The sequence below is a fragment of the Corvus kubaryi genome, unplaced genomic scaffold, assembly GCF_017639235.1.
Source record: "Corvus kubaryi isolate FWS band 111438036 unplaced genomic scaffold, C.kubaryi_AGA036_p1.0 37341, whole genome shotgun sequence".
NCBI classification, from domain to species: Eukaryota; Metazoa; Chordata; class Aves; order Passeriformes; family Corvidae; genus Corvus; species Corvus kubaryi.
The window spans coordinates 12275754-12300678 of NW_024581112.1; the positions used below are offsets into that span (position 1 = coordinate 12275754).

The 24925-nt window shown below is 46.4% G+C and overlaps 2 protein-coding genes across 9 annotated transcripts in view; one reads left to right on the top strand and one right to left on the bottom strand.

Moving 5' to 3' along the window:
• EPHA1 (EPH receptor A1) overlaps window positions 1–14472 on the top strand; it is a 34498-nt gene extending 20026 nt beyond the window's left edge. The window contains exons 5-18 of the mRNA XM_042031339.1: window positions 2392–2547; window positions 3455–3787; window positions 4982–5106; window positions 5209–5368; window positions 7853–7949; window positions 8745–8800; window positions 9075–9197; window positions 9301–9486; window positions 9922–9983; window positions 10359–10568; window positions 11138–11287; window positions 11944–12137; window positions 12455–12610; window positions 13437–14472. Coding sequence (XP_041887273.1) covers window positions 2392–2547; window positions 3455–3787; window positions 4982–5106; window positions 5209–5368; window positions 7853–7949; window positions 8745–8800; window positions 9075–9197; window positions 9301–9486; window positions 9922–9983; window positions 10359–10568; window positions 11138–11287; window positions 11944–12137; window positions 12455–12610; window positions 13437–13515 — 2087 coding nt within the window. The 3' untranslated portion in view covers window positions 13516–14472. The remainder of the gene's footprint in view (window positions 1–2391; window positions 2548–3454; window positions 3788–4981; window positions 5107–5208; window positions 5369–7852; window positions 7950–8744; window positions 8801–9074; window positions 9198–9300; window positions 9487–9921; window positions 9984–10358; window positions 10569–11137; window positions 11288–11943; window positions 12138–12454; window positions 12611–13436) is intronic.
• Window positions 14473–17984: 3512 nt separating this feature from the next.
• Window positions 17985–24925, bottom strand: part of ZYX (zyxin) — a 29457-nt gene continuing 22516 nt past the window's right edge. For 6 of the 8 annotated variants that reach the window (XM_042031345.1, XM_042031347.1, XM_042031340.1 and 3 more), the window contains exons 3-10: window positions 22889–23088; window positions 21814–21906; window positions 21006–21512; window positions 20549–20690; window positions 20296–20465; window positions 19960–20138; window positions 19578–19698; window positions 17985–19169 (exon numbers count right to left, since the gene is read on the bottom strand). In XM_042031345.1, the coding sequence (XP_041887279.1) occupies window positions 19059–19169; window positions 19578–19698; window positions 19960–20138; window positions 20296–20465; window positions 20549–20690; window positions 21006–21512; window positions 21814–21906; window positions 22889–23088 (1523 nt within the window). In that variant the 3' untranslated portion in view covers window positions 17985–19058. The remainder of the gene's footprint in view (window positions 19170–19577; window positions 19699–19959; window positions 20139–20295; window positions 20466–20548; window positions 20691–21005; window positions 21513–21813; window positions 21907–22888; window positions 23089–24925) is intronic. The other 2 variants (XM_042031341.1, XM_042031348.1) reach the window with 1 other exon arrangement.

Consider the following 24925-nt stretch of genomic DNA (forward strand, 5'->3'; position numbering starts at 1 on the left):
CGCCGGTGCTGCCGGTCGTGCCCGCGCCTCCCGCGTTTGTCCCTTCGGCCGGAGTGCCCCGTGCCGCTCCCGCCCTGCGGTCTCTCTGCCACGGTGATGCAAGGCATCTCCTGCGCGGACGGGCTCGGCACCGCCGGTGGGCACAGCAGATGTGGGCGGTGGGCTAGAGTGGCACTGGAGCTCAGAACTGGAGGAACAGAGTCTCTCCTGGGGTAGGAGTTAACCTGTTCTGGAGCATAAGTCTTATGAGGAGCAGCTGGAGAAGCTGGGGGTGTTCAGCCTGGAGAAAAGGAGGCTCAGGGGAGACCTTATCTCTCTCTACAAACACTTGAAAGGAGGGCGTAGCCAGGTGGGGATCAGTCTCATCTCCCAGAACTAGTGACAGGACAAGAGGACATAGTCTTTAGCGAGTTTAGGTTGGACATTAGGAAGAATTTCTTCACAGAAAGGGCGATTAGACATTGGAATGGGCTGCCCATGGAGGTGGTGGAGTCACCATTCCTGGAGTTGTGTAAGGAAAGACTGAACATGCACTCAGAGTCATGGTCTAGTTGACATGGTGGTGTTTGATCAGAGGTTGGACTCAATGATCTCAGAGATCTTTTCCAACCTAATTGAGTCTCTGATTCCTGTAAAGGTCCTCAACCCCAAATTTCCATAATTTGTTTGCAGACAGTCTCAGCCTGATAGGAGTGTGTGTATATTGTCTCATATTTGTGACAGGGAGTATTATACAGGTGGCATCAGAACCTCTGTGTTATACAAAAATGTGGCTATGCACTTGCCTTGTTTTTCATGTGAAAGGTCTCCTGACCCAAACTGATCCAATATCAGGTACTCTTAAATCTTATGCTGGAGCAAAGTGGCAGGAGGCCTCAAAACTTTCATCTTCAGTCTTGCTTGTAGAAGTGTTCTGGTTGTGAGCAGCCTGAAGACCAAAGTAACTTTTACTGCCTGTTTCTCAAAGAGATGATTTAATCTGGAATGTAAATGGACTCTCTTTGGGCTGTGAAAATCAATACTTGAGCCTTTCAATTACTTTCAATGGCCTTTGCTGTAATTAATCACATAGTTGCATGATTGTATCTCAGAATGATAGACTTTCCAGAGTGGTTCTGTCATTTCCCAGAATCAGAAGGTGCTGGTTGCTCCTACTTGCGATTATTTCTCTTTTCTGGGCTCTTTAAGCATCCCTCCTGCAGACTGATGATGAGTAGTCTTGTTTGGCCTGTGTTAGTGGGAAGTTTTCAAGGTCCCTCAGGTGTTCCTGTGTCACACAGTAGGAATGGCTGGGTTGGTTTTTTGTCTTCTGGATAAAGAATCATTTCCTATGCTGTGCTCCACCACAGTAAGCCATTTGTGTGAGGCACCTGAACAGATGTTTTTCTCCATTGGGATCTCCTGAGGGATTACACAGGATATTGTTGCTTTTATAGTGCAATATGAAAAGGGTCATTCCCTCAATGTGCAAGTTAAATGCAAAGTGGTAGCTCTGGCAGAAAATTAGTGTATGCATTTCTCAACCATCTGATTAGCAATAGGTTGGTTGTTTCTTTAGCTAAAGAACATTTGATTCATTTAGCACAGGCTGGCAAACCATTAAATTCACAGGTTGCCTTAAGCTCCCTCACTCATTTTCTCCTCCCTGCTACACAACTGTAGGGGTGAAGCACTGGCCTTGAGATAACTGGTAAGCTGACCAGAGCTTCTGTAGATTGAGCTCATGGTAACACAGCAAAAACAGGTTGTCAGATGTTATACTTGGAGAATGTGGCTGCTCATTTTTGTAGGACTGGAAGTAGAAAACACGTGACACCTATTCTCTTGCAGTCTGTGTTGGCTCCATAGCCAGTTACATCAATGCTGATAGTTTCCTAGGTATTCCCCAGGGCCCTGCTAGGTGATGCTCTGGTACAACACTTGAAAGCAGCAAAGATGCTTCTACTAAAAAGCCTACTGGCTACCCCATATGAAGTCAGCAAGCAGAAGACTCTGAGGAGTGCAAGGACTTGTAGCTACTGTTTATGGCTCTTATTTATGGCGTGGAAAGCTTGAAGGGCAAGGTGGGGACCAGTCTGTGTTTACATTGGAAGCAGTTTCTGAGGCTGACTGGATTCCGTATTCATACAGCATCTGTGAGGAATGAGATCCCCCTTCTTCAGTCTACAAGTCCTGTCATAATACTGATGCTACCTTGAGTTTGCATCTTTTCTCTGTCTGCTCTGAGGTGATTGATCTAGGTGACTGCCAGGTGTTCCTTGCAACCTAAATATTTCTGTGAACTAAGAAAATGGAGGCAGATGAAGGCGTGTTCAAGAAGCTGAACAGAACTGCCAGGTGATTTTTTTGTTTGTCTGGGTTTATTGATTATCATATGTTGTCCTTCCACAGCCTGCCAGCGAGGGTTCTACCGCCACTCTCTAGATGCTAAGCGCTGCCTGAAGTGCCCCCCCAACAGCTTGTCCAACGAGTCAGGGGCCACGTCTTGTTCCTGCAATGCAGGCTTCTACCGAGCACCTTCGGAGGGCCAGAACATTGCCTGCACCCGTGAGTTGCACATAGAAAGAAAGAACAATATCCACACAGGCTGGGGGATGAACTTACTGAGAGCACACCACAGAGAGGAACTTGGGGGTACTGGTGGGTGAAAAATTGGCCGTGAGCTGGCAGTGTGAGCTTGCAGCCCAGAAAGCCAAGTGTATCCTGGACTGCATCAAAAGCATGTGGCCAGCAGGGCGAGGGAGGGGAATCTCTTCCTCCACTCTCCTCTTGTGAGACCTCATCTGGCAGGCTGCATCCAGGTCTGGGGCCCCTAGGACAAGAATGACATCAACCTGTTGGATCAGGTGCAGAGGAGGGCCCTAAAAATGATTGTAGGGATGGAACACCTGTCTTATGAGGAAAGGTTGAGAGAGTTGGGGTTCTTCAGCCTGGGAAGAGAAACCTTTGGGGAGATCATCTTGTGCCTTTCAATACTTAGTGGGGCCTGCAAGAAACATGAAGAAAGGGGTTTTATACCAAGGCACAAGGGGCAATGGTTTTAAACTGAAAGAGGGTAGATTTAGATGGGACATGGATTTAGATGGGAAGAAATTTTTTTGATGAGGGTGATGAGACACGGAAACAGTTTGCCCAGAGAAATTGTGGGTGCCCTATCCCTGGAAGTGTTCAAGGTCAAGTTGGATGGGGCTTGGAGGAACCTGGTCTAGTGGAAGGTGTTGGAATAGAAGGGGTTGGAACACAAGATCTTTGAGGTCTCTTCCAACCCAAACCATTCTATGATTCCACAAACAAGGATATGGGTGAGGAAACAAGTTTGGGAAACAGGGATGAGAGAAGGAGAGGCTGGGGTGGACAGAGAGCTCCATTTGAAATGCATGAGCAGATGGGAAGCTGCCACAGAACTTTGGGAATTAACAACTGAATCTAACACTTTCTTTCATGCTCTTTTTAGGCCCACCCTCAGCTCCCCGCAATGTCAGCTTCTCCCTCGTTGGCACCCAGCTGAGTCTGTGGTGGCAGCCGCCCAGTGACCACGGTGGGAGGAAGGACCTGACTTACACAGTCTTCTGTCAGCGCTGCCATTTGCTGTCCTGTGAGCCCTGTGAGGCTGGCGTGGTGTTCTCCCCCAGTGCCTCTGGTCTCACGAAACCTGCAGTGGACGTGGATGGCCTAGAAGCTTACACCAACTACACATTCACTGTGGAAGCCCATAATGGTGTCTCAGGAATGGGACCTGCTCCACAGAGAACTGCTCCAGCTGTCTGGGTCTCAGTTGGACATGCAGGTTAGCAGAAGCAGAGAAAATTTCTTCCTGCTCATCATGAAAAGGAAGAGGAATCTCTGAATATTTAAGCTTTCTCCATCTTCTCCTTCTGCCTGACACATGTGTGGGTATGGTATGACAAGGATTCTAAAGTACCTCTGCCTCTGGCATGTAAAGTCCATTAGTCATATTCCTTGTAAATCAAAGTAGCAGTAATCATTATGCACCAAGAACTATGAATCCACCAAGAACTTAACAGAGGTGAGGAGGATGAAGCCATCCCTGTCACACAGCCTAAGTATTGTTACCTGTGTGACAGGAAGAACGAGGGCTGTGTCACGAAATATTTCCTGTGACTCAGATATTGCAAAACACCAAACACAACAGAAACCCTGGTGTAACTGGAAAAGAAAAGGTTTTGGAAGCATGGAGAGATGAGGATGTTACATCTTGACACATTTCTGTCGGTTAGCTTCAATCTGGCTAGCTTGGCTGTCCTGTAAATACTTTCCAGAGCACCGTGAAATGTGATTATAGAAAAGTGACATCACAGTGCTCAACAGCCCTTGGTGCATTCCCCGGCTTCTAATTTAGTAACAAAATATGACTTTTCTTCCTGACGCTATGCGGGGGCAGCACAACCCTGAGCTAGAAAAGCAGAGCTACTTTTGGCTTGCCTCATCATTTCCTGATGATGAAGGACAAGGAGAGAACCAGGCTTAACTTCTCAGTCCTTGCAGACTCTTGAGAATTATCTTTTTATTCATGAACAGCATGCATTTGCAGTCAGCTGAGAGATTTTGAGCATTGAGTTTCACTGTACCCTTACGCAATGCAGCTGCATTCATAAATCATTACATAGGGTAGCTGTGCTACTGCTGCTGTAGGAGCAGAAAATCCTAACATTTTTATTTCAAAATGGACACTTTCAGTGCAGTCCTGGAATAAATGTAATTTCTTGGAGCACTGATTTTGTTTTGAGGGCCGAAAAAAGTTATGCTTCACTATTGGAGGGCAGAAGCACACTGTTCATGGAAAGCAATTAATTACAACTGGAGACCTCATTTCCCTTCCACCACACAGGAGAAAGATGAGGGAGTGGCAGTGGCAAAGAGACTCAGTTGCATGGTGTGACCAGAGCTTCTGGTGGAGAGAGGACCTGATTTTCATTATGTTTGTATTTCTCCCTCATGGTCTGTGTTCTCTCCCCTGCAGCTCCAGTGACAGTATCCCAGTTTATCCTGACACAGAGAGATGACAGTAGTCTTTCTGTTTCTTGGCTTGCCCCACGGCAACGCAGTCGGACCTCGGTGGAGTATGAGGTCATGTTCTTTGAGAAGGTAAGGCTTGCCTGATTTGCTCTTCCCCCTTTCACCCAAAGGGGTGGAAGTGTCCTCTTGTTCAGCATGCATTTGTTACTTGATCCTGTTTGGTTTCTGCAGGGAGAGGAGGCACGTTACACAGTGAAGCACCTTCTTGAGCCAAATGTCACTCTGAGAGACCTGCAGCCAGACACAGCCTACCTGCTCCGTGTGAGATCCATCACACCCCTTGGGCCTGGGCCCTACTCCGCGGAGCAGGAATTTCGCACCCTTCCACCAGGTAAAGGACAAGCACTGGTATCTCATCTGGGAGAAACCCACTTCCCCATCAGATTGTATATTCACATGGTACATCGATCTCTTTTCGTGTTCTGCTGGCTGTAAGGCACACTCCTGAGTGCCTTGTCACCAGAGCCAAGCCTGTTGCTTTGTAAAGACAAAAGGCATTTTTCCTGTTTCCTTGCTGTCTTATAAAATTCACTTGTACTTTCCCATTCAGACCTGATCAGTCTCAGTTTAGTGTGTTGTACTGGTACAAGAGTTAACCAGACCTTCATTTAGTTCTTCAAAGACATTTTGATTTTGGCTAATGTTTCTAAGTTTGAATGCTGGTCAAATGATTACCATATGCCTCCTTTTATGTGCCAGTTACTAGTGAAAAGGAGAACTCAGAGGACCTCAGCACTATTTTTTCCAGCTTTATCAGTTCCACTGTATGTAGTCCAGCTCCTGAATGTAGCTCTGCCCAAAGAGATGGTTTACCACTGAAAAATGTTCTTCACCAAAGCACAATGTGTAGAAGGCCAGGCTGTCAGAGCTACAAAAAGATGTTTCTCCTGTGTCAAAGAACATCTTATATAGGCCTGATATCCAACCTCCTCTTTCCCTGGGTCACCCAGAAACTTCCCCTTAGTCTAAAGTTTTCTGTAATGGAGTTTGGTCCCTCTTCATTCCACAGACTCCTGCTGACCCAATGGATAACTTTAGAAATACATGCATTGAAGTGCTGCATTTGAAAGTTTTATTGTAATGAAATAAGGACATGGAAGAAAGCTAAGGCATACCTTAATGTAACTAAATAGTTAAATTAACAGTGTAAAAGCTGATAAGGCATTGGATACCATTACTGGAATATAAAGGTTGGGCCCTTTTTGGCACCTGGAGCTTTTGGTAAAATCTTCATGAAGTCACAGTGACAAATGATGATACCAAAAATGATGTTTAACCAATTAAATAAAGTACTGCAAAGGCCCTGTGAAAAAGATGTAAATTAGCATGCACAATTGTTTTGATTAAGAAAGAGTAGATTAGAAAATGCTTTCATCAAAATTATGCTTCATTTCAAATAAAAGTTGATCACCTCATCATGCCAAGACAAAGGTCTTTTGAATATGAAAGGGATTAAAAGGAAGTGCCAGCAAGGTTTCATTTAATGAGTGTTCTTGTTTGATCATACTAGAAGCATTGTTTAGCTGTTATAGTTTAGGAATATTAGTGTAGCAGGATCTGCAAGGAGTGGCAATTTTATATTTAAATCTGAGTTTGTTAATTTAGATCCCTTAAATTCCTGCAGAAGTCCTATGTACCTAAAAGCTTGTCCATTTTATTGATAAAAGATACTATTTCACCCTCCAAATCTTAGCTTTTTGATTTTAACAAAACAAGGACATTAACTCTGTCTCTTGATTTCTGCTTAACTAAGCTGGTGATTTTTAGTAATTTTAGTGGGATGAGTCAGCATCAGAGGAAGAATAACTAGTGTTAATTAGGCTTTATGGATGCTGAGCATTGGACTAGATGTTAGGAAACACTTCCCCACACAGTTCTCTGTATCATCTGCTCCTTGATTTTAAATCTGCTCATTTATGAAAAAAAAAATTATTTGGGGATTTTCTTTCTTCTGGATGTTTTCCTAAATCTCTCTTGGGAAAATATTAAAAATATGTAGATTCTCATTACTTTTTCATTAATGCATTTTAAATTTTAAAAACATTTTTTAAGTTGTGGGAAGTAAGTTTTAAAAACACTAAGAGAGGTAATTTAGCATTTTCTCTGATGAATTCAAATATATTTGTGGAAATGCCTAGCTTTAACTTGAGAATCTAAATGGAAGGAGACAGCCTGTGTTATGTGAACACTATCTGAAAGCTATCCAACCTCAAAATGAAACCACCTGATGCTCAGTTTTGAGAAAAGAGGAATATGATGTTAGACTGCAAGTTTGTAAGTCAGTACTTGTTTCAGGAGTCCTATGCAGACAGGGCCTTTTGTCAGGGTAATTAGGCAAAGGAGCAGCTCCAGATGTTGATGGGAGGGGAGCACGTAATTAATTTCATAAACAAGAAGAGAGTCACTTTAGACTGTTGGGGAAAATCATGTCTTTGCTTTTCCATAGTTTAAATCAGGTACTGAACAGGAAGAAGGGCCTGATCTGAAAGGATTGTTGGAGAGGAGTGGGAGGGAAGGAACATCTGTTCTTCATTTTTGAAAGTGTCATGGAATTTAAGTAGGAAATCAGACATAGGGATAAATTACTCAACTGGAAGACCAAGACTGTAGATAAGAGTCAACCAGATAACCACCAGAAGGTGCTCCACGCACATGAGTAACAGTATGATAGGACTCCCATCTGGTGGCTCTGCTGCCTGAAGGCAAATGGCTGTAACTTGCCTAATGCCATTAACTGGTAGAAGCTGGTTGTTATGTTCCAGACAAACTGATACTGGTCTTCTAAGTGATGTGGCCTCTCTCTTTGCTTCTGCAGACACGGGAGCTCTGTCTGGTGGAGTCATAGTCTCTATTATCTTTGGAGTTCTCCTATTTATTGGGCTAATTCTGGGATTTGTCATGTTTCGGCGAAAGTAAGTATTGGTTTTTGGTATTAAAAAAGGTATAGATGTAGGAATAGCTGAGCTATGGGAGCTTGAGAAAGGGAGGCCCTGTTTTCTCACAAGGTATTGTATAGGTATATATATATATTGTATAGTTAGAGAAGAAAAACACCAGTGTGCTGCTGCAAGATGGGAAGGGTCTCAGTAAGTAATTTTGATTAGCAGGATTGGAGGGATTGATATTTTAAGATAATATTTGCTGTTGGAAACAGAGGAAAATGTGGTGATTTCTCAGTTTTGTTATAATCCAGCAGCATCATATTGTTATCATGACAGAGGAATAAAAATGTTGTTAGGGTACAATCATCTCTATAGCTGCTGACCAGTTGAGTGGTAATGCATGTATGCATTTTCCATTTCCATTTCCAAAACCATTTTCCACATACCATTACTGCTGGGGTCCTCTACCCATATACAGAATTCTACTTTCCTTCTCAATGTCTATAAGGCTGCTATTGCTTGGTTTTAAGAAGATCAGATACTCTACTGGAAGCATACAGAAAACATAAAATAAACAGAAATTCATCTGTAACTCAGCACAAAACTCCCTGTATGAAAACAAAGCTCCATTTCTAAATGTTAATGAGCCGTCACATTTTATTGCCAGCCGTACTTTTCCAAGTAGGTGCAGTGTCTGGTTCCACTTTGCTCTGTGCTACCCTGAACTCTGTCCCTAACCAGCTAGGGAAGGCATGCTGAAAGTCTTGCTTTTCCCTTTGCTATCTGCTGACCATTTTATTTTCACGACTCTTTGTGATGTTCCAGGAGGGCTCGTTGGAGACATGCACGGCCAGATTACAATACTTCGGGCTTTGAGCGAGGTGAGCTTCAAAGGGGTGATAAAACCAGGGGGAAGCCTGGAATGTGTTGGAAGGGATGAAAAGAAATATTGGTTTCAAACCAGACACTGGCATGGCTTTTCTGATGTAATTTGCCTCTTCCCACAAATTCTACTCTTCAATGTAGGTTTGGTAGATTTTTTTACTGCCATTGTTAGAAGCCCATGGATTCACTTCTGCTTTTGTAGCTATTCTTTAAAAAGGTTGTCCAAAGAGCTGACAGGTTAATTTGCTCTTTTGTTTCCCTTTACCATAGAGAAGGTCTGGTTGAAACCCTATGTAGACCTGCAACCATATGATGACCCCAGCAGAGGAGTCCTGGAATTCACTAAGGAACTGGACGTCTCTTGTGTCACTATGGAGAACGTGATTGGAGAGGGTGAGTTACTTATTGCTCTCCCCATCTTTCAGTTTCCCCACACTGTTGTTTTGCTACCCATCCTTGAGTTCATCTGTGACATTTTGCCTCTGGTTGTCTTCAGGGGAGTTTGGGGAGGTCTATCGTGGGTCCCTGAGACTCCCAGGGAAAGAACGTATTGTGGTTGCCATCAAGACTCTGAAATCAACATACTCAGACTCACAGTGGTGGAACTTTCTGCGTGAAGCAACAATTATGGGGCAGTTCAATCACCCGAACATTGTGCGTCTGGAGGGAGTTGTCACCAAAAGTAAGTGTGTGTGTGAGAGAGTCCTGGAATGAGAGCAGAAACTGGCACATTTCTCAGGCTTTTCTTAGTGAGTTTGCTGTCAGAGAGGCTGTTCTGGGAGAAGACAGGCATTGTCATGTCAGAGAACAAGGAAGGGAGGAGAGGTATGGATTTCCAACAGAGTCCTGAGACAATGTTAGGAGAGATCTTCTAGGGCTGGTGAGTAGATGAGGAGTCAGGATAGTGTAAGGGATGCTACAGGGTTATATGTGTGACACCAGGAGGAGTACAAGATCATTGGGAGATGTCAAAGGAGAAGGGGCAGCCAGCTGTGCCAGTGGAGTGGGGGTGTTAGCTGGGGTTGGACGTGGTTCTCTGTGTTGGGGAATGTGGAGAGCATTGAAAGGCATGAGTAGGAGAATTTGAAAAGGCTTAAACTGTCTTGTCTTCCTCAAGGGAGGCCAATGATGATCATCACTGAGTATATGGAAAATGGAGCACTGGATACCTTCCTCCGGGTGAGAAACTCCAATCTGTAATCAGCTTGTGTACTGCCAGAACTTGCACTTGACCTGGATTTAGGGCCCTAAAATAAAACTAGAAATAAGATCTAGACATCCACTTACTTTCTGCTTACTGACATTTCCAGTGTCAGCAGCAGAAGCTTGTGCCATCCAGTTTGTTCAGTGACCAGAGTGGTGTCTGGAAATGCAGTTGCCTAATGATGACTCTGGAGACCACCACCAGTCCCCTAGTGAGAACCTGTTGGGGTCTTTGGGCTGCAGCATTGCCTTTTTGCTTGTTCACCACTGCCCGTTTTTGTAAGTTAGTAAGGTCAGCGACTAGAAGCCAAGCGGATCAATGTCACTTCTCTCACTTCTTCTTCCATGCAGGAGAATGAGGAAAAATTTAGCCCTGTGCAGCTTGTGAGCATGCTGCAGGGAATAGCCTCTGGCATGACCTACCTTTCAGAACACAATTATGTGCACCGGGATCTGGCTGCTCGTAACATCCTGGTAACACGCAGTCTCCAGTGCAAGGTGTCTGACTTCGGTCTCTCACGAATTTTGGAGAATGATGCAGAGGGAACCTATGAAACCAAGGTGAGGCAAACCCAGTCTTTCAGCTGTGTAAATTAACTGTAGTCTCTGAGGAAAGCCTGTAGTAAAATTACAAGCCATGGTGTGGATGGTTCAGAAGGTGGTACTTTTGTCTCTGGAGTAGAGGTTGATTTAGTTTGCTAAGAAATTCAGAGGGACTGTGGTGTTAAAATGAGAAGCAAAATAAGAGGTCTCATCTCTTGGACTCAGTTACTGAATCTAGCTTAGAAGATAGCCTTGCTGTGGTCAGTTTTGGACTAGGGTCATCTCCATGTCTCTTTCAATGAAAGTTCCAGTAATTCTAATGGGTGGTGTCCTTCAAAGCAGGGCTGTGACTGGTGTCAGGCTCTTCACTCCCACAGCAGAGATTTTGTGTAGCATTCAGCTGAACAGAGGGCTTAAACTCATTTACTTTCCAAGAATATTTCTCTCCTTTTGAGAAATTTCCCATGTCACTTCAAATGAAGTGGGCTCAATCTCTGAACCACTTTGTAAGGTCCTTGCATGAAAACACTGCAGAAATACAATTCAGTGATACATGCTGGATACATTGTGTTTCTGCTCTTTTACAGGGTGGTAAGATTCCTATCCGATGGACAGCCCCAGAGGCCATTGCTCATCGGATTTTCACCTCAGCCAGTGATGTCTGGAGCTTTGGAATCGTCATGTGGGAGGTGCTGTCATTTGGTGACAAGCCATATGGACACATGACCAATCAAGAGGTAACAGACACTGAGTTCAAGGGCTGATTTAAAAAATAAACTAGGCATGTGGGCCCAACTTTTGTAGATCCCCCTCAGCCTGCAGTCTTGACTTTCTTTTGAACACATAACTACTATGTTTCCCTCCCTGCTAAAAATCAGTGCAACCAAGTCAAGGACAATAAGTATTGAGGTGTCAACAGCAATAAGCCAAATTAAGAGTAGTTAAATCAGCCATGGCATTTGGATCTGGAGATATTCTCCACTGGTTTTGTTTTCTCCTTCCTCTAGCTCTGGTGCATTATGTGTCATCTCATTCTAGGCTCAGAACATGCTGTTGAAATTATTCCTTAGAGTCTGGTTCCCCTTCTCTCACTGTGCCAGGACCATTTGGTCCTCACTTGTCCTCACTTCTCATGAACATGTCCTGAGTGGCAAATGGGAGCTAAACTAGTAAAGGACTGAAAATACATGCATATGCCACTTCAGTTTTTGGCATCCCTTAGGTGTCTTGATCCTGTGCTGTGCTGCCCAAACCCTGTGTCATACACATGTAATTTGCATCAACCCCTCCCTGGCTGCACACTGTAAAGTGGTGAATGGCTGCTCCCAGAGGTCTCTGGCTTCTATTCTGCACTCTTTGCTCTTGGCCAGATTTCTCTCTGTCCTCTGTGCAGGTGATGAAAAGCTTAGAGGATGGGTACCGGCTCCCCCCGCCTGTGGATTGCCCATCTATCCTCTACGAACTCATGAAGAATTGCTGGTCACACGATCGGATGAGGAGGCCTCATTTTCAGGAAATCCGGGCACAGCTGCAACATTTCATCTCAAGTCCCCAACTCCTCCGGCCTGTTGCAGACTTTGACCCCAGGTAAGCAGGCTGTCACCAGAGGAGAAGGGGTTAACTGGGATGCTTCACCTCCCAGTCCCCAGCAGGAGGAGAGGCAGTGCGAGCAATGCAGACTGGAAAGATGCACCGTGAGTGCTCTGTGTGCAGAAGATAGTGGTCGTCTCTGTTTCCTGGTGACAGAGGGCAGAGCCACTGGCCTGCTCTGACCTCACTTTGCAGAGAGCAGATTAGTTGGCCCTGCCCTGGCAGAGGGTGCTTGCTTGCCCTTCGGCTACTGTCTCCTAGTGCTGTCCATTTCAGGCGGTTGCCTGGCTAATGAAGCGTTTATGTGTCTCTAGGGTAACACTCCGTCTCCCCAGCTGCAGTGGGTCCGATGGGATCCCCTACCGATCCATCCCTGAGTGGCTGGAATCCATTCGCATGAAGCGCTACATCTCCAACTTCCGCACTGCCGGCCTGGACACCATGGAGTCCATTCTGGAGCTCACTGCTGAGTAAGTGCAGGCCAGGCTCCCACAGGGCCCCTCAGGCTGTGCTACAAGGAGCTGTGCTTGTCCTTGTGTGATCTGAACAAGCACTGATATTTACTTGGAAGGCTTCTCTCCATCCTTCTCCATGCAGTTAAATGGAAATGGACTGGCTTCTTCACCTAAAAGGGAAGAATCAGCCCAAACTGTGAGACTAATTTCCTAACTTGAGGCTCTTCAGGGGTCTTCAGCTGCTCTGAACTCACATCAGACACAAACAGCAATGGGAAAGAATAGATGGCAAACAGTTCTCTAACCTGTCTCCCTACCCTTGTAGGACTTTGTAAGATAATTTCCTTGCCACAAATTCCATATGGACTAGTGATATACCCCCCACTCCATCAGCCAGGCACTGTTGTGTCATAGAGCAAATCTTTCTGGGCTCCTCAGAAGGACTCAGGACACAGCTGTGTTATTTTGTCGGGGATGTACAGCCACCTCCAACCAGAGCAGCTACACGAAACAAATGAGCAGGCACAGACCTGCTGAAGGGTTGAGACATGGCCCCTATCACAAGCTGATTTAATCACAAATCCTGATTTACTGGGAGCATAGGCCTAGTCACAAAGTGGGAGAGGTCAGTTGACTGGGTGGGCAGAGGTAGCCAGGGAAGGGCAGGAATATCTAGGAGTTTCTTCCCTCTAGAGGAAAGGCAGGTGTATTAGGAGGCACTGAGGGAAAGGAAGCTTTCTGAACTCATGCTTGGTAACTGTTTCTGCCCTTACCCACACCCTTGTCCCTAAGGAACAAGAACAGCAATTCATTTTTTCCTTTCTTTTCCCATTTCCTTCAGGGACTTGAAACAAATGGGAGTATCACTTCCAGGCCACCAGAAGAGGATCTTGTGCAGCATCCAAGGCTTTAAGGAGTGATCAGTTGTTGCATTCCTAAGCTTGAAAAATGCCCATCCTTACCAGATATCACTTGGAATCATTCCTATGGCAATTGCTTCCAAATGAGTGACTGGACAAGCAAAGCAAAACAACCAGAACTGAAAAAGCTCATGAGGCAACACCACCTGCTCTCATTTCTGTTCCCCCTTGCTTTAGCTCTACAGCAGCCATCAGTACGTTTCAGAGCAGTGGTCTTAGAAACTGTTCTCAGCCCTGTCTTCTGCAGTCTACTTTGTGCAGCACTAAGTAGGCCTTGTAGTCCACATACTGGAGTTTCAGACCCTCAGTATATCAGATGGAGTACAAAGTGGGTGGAGAGTGGTGGATAATGTTTTAAGATTGGAGATGAGGGTTCAGGATAGACTGGGACATTCAGGGAGCAGGCACAAGAATACAGACAGGTAGAGACAGGGCTCATTCACTCCTTGGCATACATTCCTTCTCACTTCAGCACCCTTCTGTCTTTCTTATTTTGCATCAAGAACAAACTATTCAGTTCTTCACGAGGCTGCTGGTAAGGCATATATATTTTTAATGCAGCTATTCTTGCCTTGAACACCAGCCTGTGGTGTACTTCTTTCTTTGGAGGAGAAACTGGGAGTAGAAGCACACCCCGCTGTAACTTGTGTGATCACAGCACCTCAGCACGTTGCTGTTTTGCACATGCACACTTCAGAGGGGAGATTTACATCTCTCCAAACTGCTTAATACCTTTTCTTATGCCATGGACAGAAAACCCTTTACGTATCCATTTTTCTCTGCCCCTTTTTAAAAGAGACAATAGTCTTGTTTGGCTGGAATAGGGTATTTGTAACAGAAAAATGTGTAGGTGGTCTGTCTTACTCCTTCTCTGTGGAGGAAATGTTATTATTTATCAGATCTCAAGACAGTTATAGTCTGTAAATAATATTTTGTAAATAAACCTGTGGCAGAGCAGGCTGTGTTGGAATTCTTTGGCTTGATTCAAATGTGATTGAGACCTTTAGCATACCTATCATAAGTTCCAGCAGGGTTCTTACATCCACCTTTAGTTGTTTCAGCCAACAGTCTTTGTCCATTTAACTGCAGATGTAACATGGAAGTGCAATTGCATTAGGATTAAAGGATACCTTTGCAGCTGGTCACTTCAGATTTTTTTCTTTCACCCAGTTACAGGCTTATCTATCCAACATCCAAGTCCATCTTTTTACAGATCCTGTGATTATTCCTAAATCATAAGAAATATTAGCAGCTACTGCTGTGTTTGATGAAATACATGTGAGTAGTACTTCTTTCTCCTGCAGACTAGACTGTCCAGGAGAAAGAAAGATTCTCACTGATGTTCCTGAGACTTTCTCCCACCTGGGAAGAGTAGCTACCTCAAGATTTATTTTTGAAGTCTGGGTTGGTGAAATTGAGTGCTACACATTCAGCAGTGTGACTTGCTAGGGATAACAGTGTCTCCATAACTGTATAATGCTCTAAAGTCTTAAGGCTATAAATTAACACTACTGTGCCTGGGAAGGTCTTCCTTAATCATAACAGGAGGGCTAAGAAGCAGAGATCTAAAGAACTGCAACCTGAAGCAAGAAGGCTGGTTTCTATTTGACACAGACCATGGCTACTCAAGTCACTGCAGCTATAGCAAGAGGGAGAGCTGACAAGCAAAGCTCTTACTGTGAGTTTTTACTGTATCCGTCTTAGTAATAGCTTTTTTTAACGTGAAGTATAGGTAACCAGTAAATTTGCTGCCTGGCAGATACCCAAGCTAGCAGATAAGCCCTGATGAAGCCGACACAAGAGTATGAGCTTGTGCCATGCACATGTAAACTTTGGCCTATCACTGCAGATGATAGAGAAGTGGGAGTGGTTGATACATCAGATGGTTGCACTGCCATGCAGAGGGACCTTAATAGGGGAGAGAAATGAGAAGAGGGGAGATTCAGGAAGTTGAACCAAGGGAAATGCAGAGCCTCACCACTGGGGAGGAATAGCCTCACACATCAGTACAAGCTGGGGACTGGAAGGTAGCTTTGTAGGAGAGGACTTGCAGGTCATTGTGAACAGCAAGTTGCACCTGAACCCTTTAACAAAGAAACACAACAGTACCTGGGCTGCATTTCAGCAAATGCATCACCAGTAACTGGAAGGAGGCCATTCTTTCTCTTTATTCCAGCATTGGTCAGACACCTGAAGTGTTGCGTCCAATCTTGGGGTCCCTAGCACAAAGGACGACATGGACAGTGGAGCAAGTCCAGTGAAAGGCCACTGGTTTTGAATGGATTAGAGCATCTGACATACAAGGAGAGGCTGAGAGAGCTTAGGGGCTGTTCAGCCTTAAGAGGAGAATGTTTGGGTGGCTTTTATCATTCTGTATAAATACCTGATGGTGAAAAAGGAGCCAGACACTCCTCAGTGGTATCCAGTGAAAGAAGTAGCAGTGAGAACACACCAAAATGCAGTAAATGGAAGATGAGAAAAAACTTATTGTGAGAGTTGTTAACACTGGAACAGATTATCCAAGTCTCATCCTTTAAGGTATTAAAAAGCAACCTGCTCTGGTTGACCCGGCTCTGAGTAGGGAGGTCCCTTTCAACTTCAAGTGTTAGGAGCTGCTGAATCAGCTGGCCTGAGAGAGAAGAGGCTGTTCAGTTCCATGTCCTCAGGGCACAGCCAGCAGCAAGCCTGAGCATGTATTCCCAATAGGCACTCATGCACAGAAAATCTCCAAGTACATAATGCATGCATGTATATAAACGCACACACACTGCACATGACTGGCCCGAGGCAGAGAGCACAGCAGACATGCAAGCACAGCACAAACAGCCTAATCCTCTTCCTGGCTCTGGCTGATCAGGATGAACCTGTTAGAGGGAAACATACATCTATAGGATGGATCCCTCTAGTGCCCGAGACCAGCCATCCTGCAGCTGGCTCCACACCCTGGAGCCTGAGCTGGTCTCCTCAGTTGCTGGCAAATCCTCAAGGCCTGCAGCCATGCTGCACGGTGAGCATGCAGACACGCACACACACCCTGGAGCCCTCCAAGAGTTAGCCTAAGACATTGGCTCTACCCAGCAGCTGGCTCCAGGATCCCCTGGTCCCCCGGTGTCCTCACACACAGATGCACACTCTTCTCTTTCAGCTGGTCTCCAGACCCAAGAGTAACTCCTGGGAACATGAGCAGCTGACTCTCACACGTCTTTACAGCATTTAGCCAGACCCGCAGCCATGCCATGTGCCGGCTCCCAAATCTCTTGCCCTACTCACCAGCTACTCTGACTTGATTTTGCTGGCGATAACACACACCACCACAATATGCATGCACTCAGGTCTGTCCAGTTGCTGGCATTTAGATCCACTTGCACAGAACAGACTTCATGCACACAGAACAGGAAAAAAAAAAAAAAAGCTATTATGAAGACAGGACAGACCACACTGATGACACACAGGGCATGGCCAGACAAGCGTACTGTGTACGTGCAGCCACCTCCTGTGCCCTTTTCCCATCAGTTTTTCCCATGGTGCTTCCCATCCTTGATCACTCACTTTTCCTGCCTTTGATCTCTTCCCTACACATCCCACAACAAGTGTTGTACAGTCCCCAAATGCTCTTTCCATGCACCCCATGCCCCTCAGAGGGACTAGCCTCCCTTTAACCCACAAGGTGATCCCTTCCCATTGACTCCATGGGATAGGTCTCCTACGCAGACACCAAGGCTATGGTCCTCTGGGAGGAGCAGAGTTAGTGCTTCTCTGCCCCAGCACTGTTCCTCTCCTCTGCACTCCTTGGTGTTTGTGGGCACAAGCTTTTAATAGCATGGCCTAGAAACAACCTCTCAAACAATGCCTACAAACTAGCAACAACTAGGGTAAGAAAAGTAATTGTACAGTTTGTTTATTCTCTACTCATCCTATAGAAAACCTCAAGACATTTACTGGATCAATTTGCAAGGAGTCATTAAAGATTTGCCCCAAACTGGCAAGAGATCAAGAGTAGGTTTCATGTCTTTGAAGTGTAGAAACACTGGTGCTCACCACAAAAAGGAGTTTCACCTGCAGTGACCATGACAGTACCATGCTTAGAACAGTAAACAGCAAGCACAAACACTGAGGAGCAGTAGCTAGCGCAAAGCAAACAAAGTGTCCACTTTTACTCCAATCCACTTGCATCTCACTGGAATACCCACCTCTGAGTGATCCATGAAGCAGACTACTGTATTGCTGTACTGAACTGCAGTCTTCCACTGCTTTAAATGAGAGCTACTCTTCAGGCACAGAAAAATAGAAGCCTGGAAAGCAGACCAAGAGGTGGAGAGAGAAAGGCCATGTTCAGACTCCTGATCTCTGGAGGCTGGGTAGAATAGCAGCTATACATTTGGCAATGTGTAAAAAAGCTCTACAATGGCAGTTCTACTGCCAAAGACAGCAACTCTCACGGGTGGCTGAACAAATACAGCAGACACAGGTTAATGGAAAAAAACCACACATTTTATTGAATGCAAACAGTGGTTGGACAGTGTTGTTATTCAAAAGGTTTGTTCAGTTTGAGACAGTTTCTAGTCCAGGAAATGGGGCTCGGTGCAGTAACACTTAGAGCCAGACAGTACATTGCAATTACACTGCAGCTTTCACTGACAGCAGTGAAAGAAATCCTACTGGAACAGGAGACATTCCTCAGTCTGCTGAATCCTCATCCATGCACTGAGACGCCTCCTCACCATGTGCTGCCCGTCCTTACGACAGTCTTTATTTGTAAACATGCATTCTTTGGACTGCTTTGCTACTCTGGTGCCCAGCCTGGCTGTCCAGAAACCGCACTGGGAAACAAATCATTTTGGGAAGGGGAAAAAGTTTTAAAAAAAAAAAGTTTCCAAACTCAGAGTAGTATTTCAAACACTGCCAGTTTAATCTGGCTAAGGAAAAAAATGACAAGACAGTTAATCAGTAAAATCCTTTAGAGACAGAAAAGCTATAGCAGGTTAGCTTTTTCCAGCAACAGTAACAGATTCCCACTACTTTCTGCCTCCACACTCTAATCCAGGTGAGGGAGCAGGCAGAGGAAGGCATCCTGATAACGAGGTGTCACAAGATATAAAATAAAAGACAGAAGTGGTGCCACGATGCAGGCTTCCACCTTCTCAAGTTAAATCATTGTTCTTGGCTCCACGAAACTGAAGAATGCTCTCAGCCCTTCCCAGCACCTGCCACCAGGTCTTTCTTGCTTCTTCCACCAGGCGGTGGTGGAGGTCTGATCTTTATCCTCCAGAGTCTCGAGGGAACAGCAATTGTGCACTAACCTTATCACAGCCCCCAGCCTGGAATACACTGTGGCCAGGAAGCAGTGACAGGAGAAGAGATCCTTTCTGGGTGGGTGTGCAGAGTGAAGTCTAGGAGCAGTGAATCCTACATGAGTAAAGAACTGTGCTGGCATAGTCTCCATTGGTAGCAGTCTGCCTTGTCAGGCAGAGGGGTAGGACAATGGCAGGGAGGGAAGGAGTACTGAGAGTGGGGGACTCGAGGGAATGCCTCCTCGGAGCTCCTCAGCGCGCTGTTTTTGCACGGGCAGTGTGACACTTGATACACAGCACGTGCCCATCCAGAGGAAAGCACCCATTCTCATCTGCTTCAATGGACAAGGGCTTCCCACAGTCCTAAACAGGAAAAGAAGAGGCAGGGAGCTCAGTGATGGCCAAGAACAGGGTAAAGGCATTCGAGGATGCAGAAAGGCCCCACAGCGTCAGGTTAATTGCTCACAGCCCAGTGCTCTGTCCCTGATGGTGCTAATGGGAGACACTGTTTTGATGGGAGAGCAATCCCAGCACGTTCCCCTCCTACATACAGCTGCTATATTAGGCGTGTTAGAGAATATAACAACCCTGCACAGTCCCTGTTCATGAACCCATGGTCTGGGAATGTCTGATCTTTTTCTGAACGTACTTCAGAAACGCTCCAGATTCATTCAGAACAACTTCAGTGTTTGGTCAGCATAGACAACAAAGGTGCCCAGTTGCTGGTGATGAGCATGGGAGACATGGGAGGAGTGGGGCCACCAGTCTTACCTCACACTTGTAACATTTCATGTGGAAATTTTTCTCCAGTGCAACAACACGCACTGTCTCATCCTTTCCAGGCTCTGGCATGATAGGTTCACTACAGACTGAGCAGCGTGGAGCATACTTCCTGCAACACAAAACCATGGAGGAGACCATGACCACTGTGATGACATTCAAGGCAGGCTTCTCAGTGCTGTTCAATGGCATTAGCACCAGAGGGATAATAAATGTTTAGATGGAAAGACATCTTAATACTTTGCTGGCTCATTTTTAACTTCATGTCCAACAGAGGACATGGGCAACCCAACCCTGTACTGCAGAAAAAAGAAGCAGGTGTGAGGGACTCTGCCTTCTCTCATACACCACATACACATGTCTCCCTCTGTACCTGTGGTAGTCATCCACACAGTGAGGCTGGTTGGACTGGTCCACAATGAAGGAGGTCCCCTCCAGGGGGGTATGGCACATCACACAGGTGAAGCACTGGGGATGGTATGAGTTACCAGTGGCCTTCAGCATCCGGTCTGTGATGGTCTGCTTGCAGACGCTGCACTTTTCCAGGGTGCTCTGAGCCCAAAGGAAACAAATAAGACACATGAATCCAATCTCCCACCCCTGTGAGGCTTCACCACAGAAAGCAAGGATGGAAGGAGGAAGAGAAAGCAAGAGAGAACCACCACAGCGAGTTCAGCTCTCTCCAGCAGCTTCCACCCCAGTGACTCACAGCATAGCAGTCCTCACAGAAGGGCTTCTCATCCACATTGTAGAACTGCTGCCCCTGCAGCTGTTTCTCACATTTGAAGCAGGTGAAGCATTCCACGTGGAAGAGGTGGTCCAGGGCCCTCACAGCTGGCTGGGTTCGTGACAGAGGCTTCCGGCAGAAGCCGCAGAGCTCTGTCAATGGCAGAGGAAAGGGGTCAGGAGAGATTAAAACCCACCACAGTCTTAATCTTACCGCTGCCATTGAGGGAACGCACCAGAAGTTGCAGCCTCTGCTGGGGGTGGATGCTCCATATCCTTCATTAGTTTCTGGGTCAACTTCTCCAGCTCTTCTACCTCCTTCATTGTCAGACAGGAATTCCCCCTAGGTGGATCTGCACTGGAACCTGTGGGTCTATGCTGCAGGAAGAGGAAACATTCAATCCCAAAAGATACATATAGACTCCTTCCCACTTAGTCCCTAATAAACCTAATTCTCTTGCCTTTACAGGTCCCCTCTGTTCATCTCTAGGAACAATCTTCCATCCACTGTGCTTGATCCTTTTCACCTCCACATGAAGTCCTACCCCTCTCCACCACTATCTCTATAGCTACATCTCTCTTTCAGATGGGTAACAGCCTCCCATAGCCTGGGGCAGATGCCCCCCTCATCCTCCCAACTTTACTCCCCATGTGCCTGTCCAAAAACACCAGTCCCATGGCTCTTTCCCTTACCGTGTCTTTTGCAGCAGCAGGTTTTTCTGTTGGACGTGGCTTCTCCTGCACTTGGGGTCTTTCCCTCTGCTGGGCATAGGTGAAATTAGGGGGCTGTGGTCGAGAGGAGGGGCCTGAAGGTGAAGGGGCTGTGAACTGAGTCTGAAGGGAAGTAGGGTGTCTTGTAGAATTTGAGGGAGCCACTGGAACACTGTCACCTGATTTGGACACAGACTTAGGAGAGCCAGCAACAGGAGATGGGGCGAATTTAGGGGTAGGCTGAGCAGAAGGGAGAGAGGGGGGTGGAGGGACTGGTGCCTGGGGCTCCTTGCGTTGCTGTGGGGCTGCCCATGGGGTTGGGGTGGGGTTCAAATCCACCCCAGGGGGCTTGAAAGATGAGCTTCCACTTGGCTTTGGTGTGAACTTAGAAGGAAAGGAATGAGGAGTATCTTTGGGTGCAGATGGTATTTCCACGGGGGCTTTTGCGGCCAGCGGTTTCTCCAGAGGACCTGTGGATCCTGCAGTGATCTGTAAAGAGAAACAGCAGAGAGAAAACAGGCAGTTAACAGAAAGGTGGAAGAGAAAATATGCCATCTATAGCAGTGAGTCAGTCAGCAGCTACCCCAGACCCAGCATCCTAAGAGTTTCCACACTGTGACATATTTAGCAGTACAGACAGGTTGCAAGATCCATGCTTTCCGGTCCTTCACCAACACTTCTACGCTATGGTTTATCCAGACATTTTAATCTTCAGTAGCACCCTTCTCACTACCTCTGTTCAGCAAACCAGTCATCTCTTCTTCCACCTGCAACAGTCTGGACAGCTCACCCGGGATTTGAAGGGGTCATTCTTCTCCATGTCATCCAACATTACAGACAGTGAGTCAATCTCAAGATCAACGCTGCTCATCTTGCCACGTACCTACATCGCCATCCATGAGGAGAAAGGGAGCAGAGCATGTTACAGGAACAGCCAGAGAAATGGGTGTATCATTCCCTTACAATAGCAGCCTTTGGTACTTTGCACTGCGGTACAGATCTGCTCCTTGCTTTGAATGGATAACAAGTTGGTGAGGATGAACAGGACACAGTCTCAAAGGTCTACAGTGGGAAAATCGACAGCCCAAGGAAGCTCAGACAGATTTAGGTGGGAAAAGACATCTGGACGTCTGTAGTCCAACACTGCTCACAGCAGAGCTAATTCCCAAGCAACACCAGGTTGCTCAGGGCCCCATCCAGGTGATTTCACAACATTCCCAATGATGCAGATTCCCCAGTCTTTCTAGGCACCCATGCCAGCAGTGAGCCACCCTTGGAGTGGAACAGGGTTTTCTTCTGTCCAAGAGGAATTTCCCTTGCCACAACTTCTGTCCATTGTCTCTTGGTGCACCCAAGTAAGAAGAATCTGTCTTCTCTCCAGCCCTCCTTTAGGCATTGCAGACTCAGTCAGAACCCTGCCTTGGCAGCCTCTTCTGTTCCAACCCCCAAAGGCTGCTATGGCCTTTCACTGGATTGCATCTCGTTCAGTATTCCACAGGGATCATTCCAATGGAAAGCCTGACTGGATATAGCCCTCCAAGATGCAGCCTCGCTAGCACAGAAGGGAGGAGTAATCACCGTCCTTGTCCTTCTCACAAGTGCAGCCCAGCGTGTGGTTGGCCTTTGTTGCCACAAGGGCGCATTGCTGGCTCGCACGCACCTCACTGTCCACCGGGAACCCCAGGTCCTGCCCCGCAGAGCTGCAGCCCAGCCAGCTGACCCTAACCTGTGCTGGGCCACGGGGTGGTAGCATTCCCTGCTTTCCCGGATCTCAGGACTTCCTGCTGCTGAGCTCGGACAATAGCGAGAAGCTGTCCCAACTCACAGAGCATCACAGAAACCACACTTCCTTGGACCTCACTCACCTGTGGGGCAGGAACCTTGTTCACAGGTCCTTCATTGAACACTGGTGGAGGAGGAGGAGGTGGAGAAGGAGGTGAAGGAAAAGCTTCATCTGGGGCTGGTGGGAAAGGTTCTTCAAAGGGCGGTGGGGGTGGTGGAAATGCACAGTTTGAGGAGAAGCTTGCATCCTCCCCAGGTGGAGGAGGAGGTGGCAGCGGCAGGTCTATGGGGAAGAACGAGAATAAAAGCAACTTTGGATCATTTCTTACTCCTAACCAGAAGGGTTCTTGAAGATATTGCAGGAAGCAGGATCACGGAATCACAGAGTGTTCTGGGAGGGAAGAGACCTTCAAGAATATCTAGTTCGATCCTCACTGCCATGGGCAGGGATGCCACTCACTAGATCAGGTTGCTCAGGGCCCCATCCAGTGAGACCTTGAACACTTCCAGAAATGGGGCATCCACCTCTCTAGGCAACCTGTTCCAGTGCCTCACCACTCTGAGTAGAGAATTTCCTCCTGAAATTCTAATCTAATCTAAACCTGCCCTCTTTCAGTAGTCCTTATACTATCTGCACACAAAATCTCCATCTCCCTCTTTTTTATAACCCCTTAAGGTAGAAGGTGGCCACAATGAGCTCTCCCCAGAGCCCTCCCTTCCCCAGGCTGAACAACCCCATGTCTCTCAGCCTGTTTTCCTAGGAGAGGTGCTCCCACCCTCAGATCATCTTCATGGTCTCCTCTGGATTCACTCCAACAGGTCCACATCTTTCTTGTGCTGAGGACCCCAGAGCCAGATGCAGCATTCCAGGTGGGGTCTCACAAGAGTGGAGCAGAGAGGCAGAATCCCATCCCCATCTGCTGGTCACACCCCTTCTGATGCAGCCCAGGATGCCATCAACCTTCTGGGCAGTGAGGGCCAGAGTGGGACCTCTGCACCCAACAAGGATGACTGAACTCCACAGGCTGTTTTTCACCTTGTCCAAAGCTTTTCATAATCACTTCATCTTTCCTCAGTAGCTGCTGCTATTAGTCCCTGAGCAGAGTTCTTGTATATTTGGGAAACAGGTCTTGCTTGCTATGCTCTTTCCCGCTCCTTGTCCCATTCTTTGGTCCCCAGCATACCCTTCTCTTGCCAGTAACTGGCTTAGATTATTGAACACAGGGTAGCATAGATGGAACGCCAGTGGACAACCCAGGACCTTGGAGAGCCTGTATTTTTACACAAAAATAAGCTGGTATCTCACAGCAGGATAGTAAGCACTACAAGAAACAAGTGGGGGGGAAAAAAAGCAAGCTGGACCCTTAAGTGTATGAAGAATCTTTGAAATGGCTTTGTTTTTCTGGGGCATAAAACCAGCTCTGATTTTAGAGGCTAATGTGTCTTCACACCAATATACATTAGGACACAAGAAATTTTCCAAAACCCTTTTAAGCAGGCTGGAAAGCACCACAGTGCCTCAGAGTTTTCTAGAAAACCCCATTGCTTCCACCTATTTGTATCTGCCCAAGATGCAGAACAAGCAAAACCAACCATTTTCTACTACAACACAGACAAACAAATGTGAATCCTTCTCCCTTCACCATGTAGGGGAGGAACTGTCCTCCTATCGACCACACAGCAAAGAACATCAAAGATGAGGAGGTGTAACTTCCACGTGCCTTCTTCTAGACACCCACCCCTCTTCCAGGCTAGCCCCAATGAGCAGTAGGGTATACGACCAAGCTTTTTACTCCAGCTATTCCAAGTGCAACTTTTAACAGCAGTAATTGAATTCTCATCTTCATATCCAGCTGTGGTCAACAGGCTTTATAAGGACTTCTCATCTGTAACCTAAGGGAGACAATACTGCCCCTTTAGAAGATTAAAGCCAAAATCTTATTAGCCTGTGGAATGCATAAACTGCCCTGGTATGCAACACCTCTTCCAAGCCTTCTTGTGCTGCAGAAATTCTGCTGGGGGGAGGGAGTAATACTATGTATTTTTTTTCTTTGAAATTACAGTTTGGGATCAAGCTTGTACATGCTTGCCTTTGGTTTATTGAAACCATAAGAAACACA